Source organism: Ailuropoda melanoleuca, chromosome 10 (assembly GCF_002007445.2).
Source record: "Ailuropoda melanoleuca isolate Jingjing chromosome 10, ASM200744v2, whole genome shotgun sequence".
Taxonomy (NCBI): Eukaryota; Metazoa; Chordata; class Mammalia; order Carnivora; family Ursidae; genus Ailuropoda; species Ailuropoda melanoleuca.
Genome location: NC_048227.1, coordinates 19,592,051 through 19,601,553, shown reverse-complemented (window position 1 = coordinate 19,601,553; position 9,503 = coordinate 19,592,051). Strand labels below are relative to the sequence as shown.

The following is a 9,503-nucleotide window of genomic DNA, read 5'->3' as shown; positions in this document are numbered from 1 at the left end:
GTAGAAAGTAAAGACCCTGCACAATCTCTCCCCCCACCAAGATAACCAGTGTTCAGAGTGTTTTCTCCTGTGGATGAACAGTACACCTAGAGACGGATAAATATCACACATGAGAAAGCACATAAATATAATCCAGTGCCTGGCACCTAGAAGGGTCGTTAAGTTTTTGTTGAAAGACTGTACATACACATTGAATGAATACATAGGTTGTAGTTCAATATATATGTTGAATGAGTGAATCTACATTTCTCAAAATAAATAGATTTATGTATAATTTTAATAAAGTGAATAATTTACACGTCCAATAATTTACACGCAGAAGTAAATTCTGCGTCCTAGTGACTTGTGACTGTGTCTGTCATCATATATAGGTCTGCCTCATTATTTCTTTTTTTTTTTTTTTTTTGTCATCATATATAGGTCTGCCTCATTATTTCTTTTTTTTTTTTTTTTTTTTTAAAGATTTTATTATTTATTCGACAGAGATAGAGACAGCCAGCGAGAGAGGGAACACAAGCAGGGGGTCGATCCCATAACGCTGGGATCACGCCCTGAGCCGAAGGCAGACGCTTAACCGCTGTGCCACCCAGGCGCCCCTGCCTCATTATTTCTGATGGCTTTCTAGTTCTCCTTGGCATGGAAATTCCATTTTCCTTACTGTACAGGATAATGGTCCTTTAGATAGCTGCGTTTTTATGGTTTTCTATTAAACAGTGCTATAGAAAGCACAGGGACATGTGTGTATTTGCAGGAATTTTGCTGGCTCAGGAATTGTCCCTTAAGAATTCTAGTAGCTACTGCCAAACTCTTCTCTGAGACCCTCTTTACTAATTTGTATTTTCGTGAGAGTAGATGAGGGTTCTCTTTTCCCTACACCCTCATTAACACTGGCTATTTCCATTTAATGATTTTTTTCTGCTGATCTGCCAAACCTATTAATTTAAAAATTTTTAATTACCTTTGTGCTAATGAGATGGAGTATCCTTCCTTCCTTTTATTGGACTGCAGGATTTCTTTGTAAATGTCCACTTTAGTTACTTTGCTCATATTTTTTTTGGTTGCATTGTTTCATTTTCTTTTCAATTGCTAGGAATACTTTAGAACATAAAGATAAGTATTGTTCTTTCGTAAAAGTCCCTCATCAGCTTTTTTGGGGAAGATTTTTTTTTTGTTAGTCTTTTGCTCACTTCTGAACTCTGTGTTTGTGTCTCATAGGCACATTTCTCGTTCCGTGCTTTATAGTTTTTTGTTTTTTTTTTTTTTTTTTTAAAGATTTTTTATTTATTCGACAGAGATAGAGACAGCCAGCGAGAGAGGGAGCACAAGCAGGGGGAGTGGGAGAGGAAGAAGCAGGCTCACAGCAGAGGAGCCTGACGTGGGGCTCGATCCCACAACGCCGGGATCACGCCCTGAGCCGAAGGCAGACGCTTAACCGCTGTGCCACCCAGGCGCCCCGCGTGCTTTATAGTTTTTGATCTTGCTGTCATACCGAGAAAGGAGAATTCGAATAAAAATAAAGGAAATAAAATGTGAGTGAAGACCTGAGAAAAGTGATAGGTGATCATAAAACTGGCACAAATTTCATTGAAACATTACCCTCCTTCATCAATCCTATGAGACTGTGATTGTAAGATTCACCACTATTCCTTTATCATTACTAAAGACAAAGTGCTAGTAAATTAAACCAGTATGTTCTTGACTGTTCGATGCATCCTGATTTCAGGAATGTTAAAGTAGAATGAAAATATGCATCTTTGAATTGACACCTTTTTTAAGCTGAACTATGCATGGGGTGGAAAATTCAAAGTATATAAATGGGCACACGCTGAAAAGTAAGTCAAAAGGAGTAAATCAGATTCCTTTACTCCCTGCTTAAGTCCTCCCACTGGTTGGGATCCACGTGGCTAAGCAGGCCTCTTTCTGCCTTCTGATTTTACTTTTGACCACAGTAACTATGACCTGCCTACACTGTCCTGCCCTTGTTTGACCGTGCCAGGCTTACTATCACCTTTGGATTTTCCACTTCGTATACCATGGCCTGGAACTCTTTTCCCCTAATTTTGCTTGCCAGGCTCTTTCTGATCACCTCTGTCTCAGCTTAGCTGCTGCCTCCTCTGAGAAGCCCTCCTCGGCCACCAGGTGAAAGACTGAACCCTGTCCCTCCTACTTTTTTTTTTTCCATCGCCTTTTATTTGCTTCATAGCACTTAATACTCTGATATTCTCTTAATTCTTCCTTTGTTTAGTGACCATTGTCTCTCTCCCTCCTCGGGGGGGTAAGCCTCATGAGAGGCAGTGACCTGTCTCTTGTTCATCGCTGACTCCCCAGCACCTAGAACAGTGCCTGTCACGGAGAGATTGTTGATTGAAGAAATACAAACCTGAATGGTCAAATGAATGAATGTGTCGGTGTTTTTGCAGTACATCTCAACTCTTTTTTTTTTTTTTTTTTGGATCAGGGATGGAATAACTTACTCCATGCACACTTTTTAGTAACATGTACATTATTTGCAAGAAGACGCACAGGTGGTTGGGAATTATTATTTATCTGGTAATAGGGCAGTCAAGTGCCTTCATAGTCTTTATATTCATTTTCTGACTTAGACATTGTGGTACCTGGGGCTCTGACTTTGGGTTTCCCTGCTTGCCTGATATCTGGCAGGTTCCTAGGAGGTACGTCTTTTAGCTTACAGTGTGTGGCCCAGTGTATCTGAGTCAGCTGAAGGGGGTTATCAGCATCATGAGAGTTTTCAGACACACTATGGTTTGGCCTCTTTCCGTTTTTCACTCTGACCTCTCAGAGCCGAGAGAACCTGAGCTATTAGCAGTGATAAAGGGTGGCTGTTGGATGTTCTAGTTCCCTCCATGGTTTGTACCCTTGAGAAAGCTGAGCAGGCAATGCTTCGGGTAAACACCCAAGCAGTTTTCTTCTTTTTTAATTACAATCCATTTTTTAAACTTTTAGTTGACAACATTTTTAGGCATACATAAAAATAAATCAGTGAATCTCCGTTTACCCAACATCTAACTCTCACTATGACCAACTTCATCTGTACCAGTGGTTCTAAAAGTGTAGTCCTAAACTAGTGGCATCAACACTGCCTGACCCTTGTTAGAAATACAGGTTTCTAACTTTTGAAAGAATTTGAAAAAATTTCTACTTTTGAAAGATCTACTGAATCAGAAACTCAGGGTATGGAGCCTATCAGTCTGTGTTTTAATAAGCCCTCCAGGTGATTCTGATGGCTGCCAGAGCTTGAGAACCACTATATAAACCATTCCATCCAATCTTTGTTGTAGTATTTTAAAGCAAATGTTATCATTTTATTTGTAAATACTTCAGTATAGAAACGATTTTCCTTTAAACACAGTATCTCACAGATTGGCACAACATTTAGAGAGTAGCCAACTAATCGGTACCATTATTTACATAGGCTTACCCTTTGACCTCCTAATTCCACTCATAGAGACCTGCTGGACAATTGCTTCGTGATGTCTATATAAAGATGTTCATGGCAGTGCCTCAGATGGAGGAAACTTGAAAATACCACATGTCTGATAGTGATAGATTGGTTGAGTAAGTTGTTTTATCCACTCATAGAATGCTAGGAAATCATTACAGAGAATGTTGTCATTGATATTACTGTTAACTAGGAAAAACAGTTTCCAAAAGAAGAATTGGTCCTGTGTGCTTTCTGTGTGAGGTGTGTGTGTATGTTTGTGTGAGAATGTGTGTATGTCATATGTAGGAGTTTAAGCACACAGAAAAAAGGACTGGGCTGTTCTACACTAAAATACTAATAGTTATTTCTGGAAGGTGTGATTTTAGTTCATTTCTACCCTTTTCATTCCTGATTTTTCCCCCCACAATGGAGCATGTATTTTTATAATGGAAAAAAACAATAAATTTACTTTAATTTTGAAAAATAATCCATTGAAATTATAATCTCTTGATTACTTTCTGTTGAAATGATAATCTCTTCTTGGACTTCCAGATGGACACCTGTTGGATTCAAAGAGATATGCCATTATTGGAGCAGATCTCCGAGATATACCTGAACTGGAAGAGAAACTAAAGAAATGTAACATGAATCCACAGTGAGATTTTTTTTTTAGCCTCTTATGCATTTGTGACTTCTTGCTAATATGAGATAAGGCCAGTTAAAATTGCAGCATGATACCTGTGTTCTGTTTCTTATTCTGAAATATTTATCATTTCATTGCTACTGAGAGTGGTTTTCTGAAATATTTTTAGAAGCAGTTTCTCAAGCCTGTTTTCACATCAGAATCACATGTATTGCTTTTGTAACATGCTGGTGCCTGACATAAAGTTTGAGAGACGATAATTAAATGTATAGAAATGCATAATTGCAATATATAAAGGATTAGTATGCAGAATATATAAAGAAAAGCTACTAAAAAAAAAAAGTAAGTCCCATGGGAAAACAGGCAAAAAATAGATGACGGGTAGCTCAAAGAAGAAATTGAGTATCATTTAAAAAAGGTATTGAACCTCAGTAGTGATCAGATGGAATTCTGTTTTACTCCAGCCAAGTCAGCAAAAATGTAAAAGTCTGACATTTTCAAGTGTTGGCAAGGTTATGTGAAAATGAGAATGTTGTGCACCACTGGTGCAAGTGAATTTGGTACGATGATTATGAGGAACAATCTGAGAGTATCTACTAAAATTGCAAGCATGTGTACCGTGTGATATAGTAGTTCATTCCGCTTTTGGATATGTGCACCCCGAGAAGGTGTGTGTGTCTGTACAAGGAGGATGTTCATTATGGGCACCGTTTTTAGTAGCAGAAAATTGGAAACATTCTAAATGTCCATCAGGAGACGAATGAGTGAGGAACATGTAAAATGCATGACCTAGATCAGCATGGAGTGAGCTCAAACATGTAATGTTGTATAAAAAAAAAAATCAGGTTGCCGAATAACATGCACAGTGTGATACCAAATGTGTAAAATCAAACCCTCAAAATACAGTACTTCCATGATTACATCTGTGTATCACAGAAGTATTTTAAAAATGGACCGGAAGGGTTCACACCAAATTCTTTTTTTTTTTTTTTTTAAAGATTTTTTAAATTTTATTTATTCGACAGAGATAGAGACAGCCAGCGAGAGAGGGAACACAAGCAGGGGGAGTGGGAGAGGAAGAAGCAGGCTCATAGCAGAAGAGCCTGATGTGGGGCTCGATCCCATAACGCTGGGATCACGCCCTGAGCCGAAGGCAGACGCTTAACCGCTGTGCCACCCAGGCGCCCCTCACACCAAATTCTTGGGAGCAGGTACCTTTCAGGAGCAGTGGAGAGGAGTGAGATGTGTGGTTTTAGCACACGGATGCTGGTCAAAATTAGATTGGAATTTAACAGTAGTGGTGGATAGACATGTCTACACAGCTTACTGTTAGTGAAGATGACACCTTCAGCAGTATTTGAGGTGAGTAACTCAAGAGAGAGGTTTGAGGGGAAGGTAGAGGAAACAGTTACTTTAAGAATAAATTGAAGGCAAAGAATCGGTGGCCAGCGATTAGAGAGTAGTTACTAGGGAAATTACTGGTAGAGAAGAGGCCGTAGAGCAGACAGAGGCTAGGAGCCTTGGAGGGAAGGGAAAGCTGTCATTCTTCTGAGAGGAGAAGAAGGAGAGTGAGGACAGTTGCAAATACAGGTGAGCTTTGGGCAATGCAGGGGAGGAAGTGTGGGGAGTTAAAGCTTGACCTTCCTGATACATCTTTCGTTAAAGTGGTGATGGCTGTCACCTCTGCGCTTTGAAGTTCTTGTTTACATGTGCAGCGTAGAATCACAAACCAGGTTGTCATTGTTGGGATTAGTGTATCCGCCTTTGCAGATGTCAGGGGTGGCGCTCACTGACCTAGTGCTTCCCGTCTCTTTGTCTCATTGAGTGTTCAGAGAGCAAGGTCAGTGCCCTGTACATTATATGCCTCCTTTTTGCTTTGGGAAACCCTTTATATGGTTCCCAGATCATAGCATGTAGGGTGTTCTTCTTTTAGCAGAAGGGAAGTCTCGATGTTCAGGGACACCACTGGTTTTCTTGTGGGCATGTTAGTGAGTGAAGATCAGTAGATTGCTTCAAGCTGACGCTGGTAAACCTGGAGCCCTCTCAGAATGAGGAGAGCCCGAGTGTTGGAATCTTATCCTGGGTTCCAAGTGACCTCTCCCGCTTACAGTTTATTTAATGGGGCAGTTTTTTTCTTAAACAAACCAACCCCCACAGAAGCCTCTTTGAGCCCTAATTTCTTCGTTTATGAACTGGGATAAAAACTACTTTACGAGGGGCGCCTGGGTGGCACAGCGGTTAGGTGTCTGCCTTCGGCTCAGGGCGTGATCCCAGCATTGTGGGATCGAGCCCCACATCAGGCTCCTCCGCTGTGAGCCTGCTTCTTCCTCTCCCACTCCCCCTGCTTGTGTTCCCTCTCTCGCTGGCTGTCTCTATCTCTGTCGAATAAATAAATAAAATCTTTAAAAAAAAAAAAAACTACTTTACGAGATGGTCCTGAAGATTAAGTTAAGTGCTGTGAAAGCAGTTGAACAGAAATTGGCGCACAGACTACAGTCACCTGTAGATTACTACAGTCACCATGGTAACCAGCAGCCACCTACTGCCACCGTAGTAACCTGCTGTTGGAGTAAATCTGCTCAAAGATCAGGGCAATAATCAGTTATAAATCAGGCTAGCTCTTGAAAGGGAAGTTTGCCTCGCTTTTGGACATCTACAAAATGGATGAAGAGCAGTTGCTGTAACAAGTATTAGAATTACATATATAATTCTATGGGGCTTCATTTGCGCTTTGCGTTTTCCTTTACATTTGCTTTGCTTTGCTTTCACTTATATTTTGAAAAGTATTAATCTGATTTTTAATATTGCCAATGGCTACCTCTTAAACTACACTGAAAAATGTTTAACTTTTCATTTTCAAATAATTCAAATCTCCAAAAAGTTGCAAAAATTGTACAGAAAATTCCCACACAGCCTTCTTCACCTGGCTTCCCCATGTGGTAATGTCTTAAGTCAAATTGGGCACCTTTTGCATTGAAAAGGTTTTGGGAGCTGTAATTCTCTAATTATCAACTTATTAATGGAGATTTTGGAACTTTTTTCCCTACTCATTCAGTTTTTCTAATCATTTCCGTTGGTATAATCTGGGGTTTAAAACTTAGGTTATTGCTAATTTTAAAAAATTATTTTTAATGTTTTTTTTTCGGATTTTCAACTTTGTTTGCAACTCGGACTTCACTGACTTTCCTCTGGATTTAGTCCCCTCAGTTTCTTTATACCATGATCCAGTTGGGTCCAGAGAGCATTTGGATATATCTTCTTAAATCAGTTGAGTTATATACCATTTCATTGTCAAAAAAAAAAGAAAGAAAACGAAATCCAGATGAACTCTAACGGTGAATAGTTGGTGCTACAATCAGGTCAGAGCCGGCACGTATTTCTGGGAAGCCTTTCTCTCTAGTGATTGTGAGTTGAGTCCAGGCCCTGAGTCCAGCTGTTCAGTGTTCATTCTGATGGTAACATGTACGATGTTCTTTTCAAATACTTGCCTGGATATTCGAGTTCAGACAATTTATTTGTTTTGAGATCCCCTGCCAATCAAAATGGACAAAAATAACCCACCTGCAGCACGTCTGGGTGACTCAGTCGGTTGAGCGTCTGACTTTTGATTTCAGCACAGGTCATGATCTCAGGGTCATGGGATCGAGCCCTGCATCAGGCTCTGCACTCGGCGGGGAGCCTAATTGAGATGCTCTCTCCCTCCTCTCCCTCTGCCCCTCCCCCATCCCATGTGCACACGTGCTCTCTCTCTCAAATAAATAAATCTTTAAAAAAAATTTTTTTTTTCAAAGTAATCCATTTGCTTTTGAGAAAAATACCAACCATACCTGAGGAACAGCAGTATTTAGGGGCAGAGAAGGAAAGAGGATACAGTAAAGGAGTCAGAGAAGGAGCAGTAAAGGAACCAGGAATAAACAAGCAGAGCGCACATAATTTGGGGCTGTCTGTGTTCCCTTAAGAATTAAGGCTTTTAGAGATTTCTCTAGGAGTTTACTGCTTTTCTTATTTCATAATTTGTTCATTACTTAAGGTCTGGTAAATCAGAGTGTGAACTAACCAATGTAATTTCCTGAAGAATGTTCATGTTGTTTTCAATTCTTGATGGTAAAGATTTATATAAGAATTAGATTCAATTAAATGAGTATCACCATTTCTGCATTGTATCAGCCAGTTTTTGATGTGTAACAAAATCTTTGCAAACTCAGTGGTTTAGAAAACTCACACTTTAGAACAATTCACAATCTAGAGCAATTCACAAGTTGCTCAAGATTCTGTGAGTTGACAGTTTGGGCTGGGCTTGGCTGGTTGCTTCTCCTGGGGCCAGGTATAGCCGATATCCCCTAGGGTTGACTCATATGGGGACAGCAGTAGGTCAGGATGCCTCATTTTATTCCACAGGGCCTCCCCTCCTATTGCAGCTCCTTGGGCTCATTCACATCACGGTTCAGGTTTCCAGGCAAGAGAGCAAGGGCCAATGTGCAAGTGATTTTCAAGCCACCGCTTGTGTCATGTTTGCTACTTTTCCATTGGCCAAAGTGAGTTCTACAACTAACCCCAATTCCAGGGCAAGGGATAGAGTTTCTGCCTCTGGAATGGGAGAGTCTGCAGTGTCACATTGTCGCTATGTGCAAGCATGGCAGGGGAGAATTTTATTTTTATTTAAATTCTGTTAATTAACATATAATGTATTATTAGTTTCAGAGGTAGAGGTCAGTGATTCATCAGTCTTATATAACACCTAGTGCCTATTACATCTTGTGCCCTCCCTGATATCCATCCCCCAGTTACCCCATTGCTCCACCCATCTCCCCTCTAGCAACCCTCAGTTTGTTTCCTAAGATTAAGAGTCTCTTATGGTTTGTTTCCCTCTCTGGTTTCGTCTTATTTTATTTTTTTCCTCTCTTACCCTATGATCCTCTGGTTTTTTTCTCAAATTCCACATATGAGGGAGATCATATGATAATTGTCTTTCTCTGATTGACTTAGTTTGCTTAGCATAATACCCTCTAGTTCTGGGGTACCTGGGTGGCTCGGTTAAGCATCTGCCTTCAGCTCAGTCATGATCCCAGGGTCCTGGGATGGAGCCCGGCTTTGGGCTCCCTGCTCACTTGGAGAGTCTGCTTCTCCCTCCCCCTGCTTCTGCTCTCTCTCTCTCAAATAAATAAATAAACTCTTTAAAAAAATACCTTCTGGTTCCATCCATGTTGTTGCAAATAGCAAGATTTCATTTTTTGATGGCTGAGTAATATATATACGTACATATGTATATATGTGTGTAGGTATATGTATATGGATATATACATATGTATGTATGTGGATGGTATATATACACCACATCTTCTTCATCTATTCATCTGTCAGTGCATATCTGGGCTCTTGCCATAGTTTGGCTATTGTGGACATTGCTGCTATAAACAT

The 9,503-nt window shown here is 40.2% G+C and overlaps 1 protein-coding gene across 1 annotated transcript in view; it reads left to right on the top strand.

Moving 5' to 3' along the window:
- The window catches only part of LCMT1 (leucine carboxyl methyltransferase 1), a gene marked incomplete at its 5' end in the record, with an annotated part of 32,418 nt that overhangs the window by 5,742 nt on the left and 17,173 nt on the right, over positions 1-9,503 (top strand). The window contains one exon of the mRNA XM_034669562.1: positions 3,990-4,097. Coding sequence (XP_034525453.1) covers positions 3,990-4,097 — 108 coding nt within the window. The remainder of the gene's footprint in view (positions 1-3,989; positions 4,098-9,503) is intronic.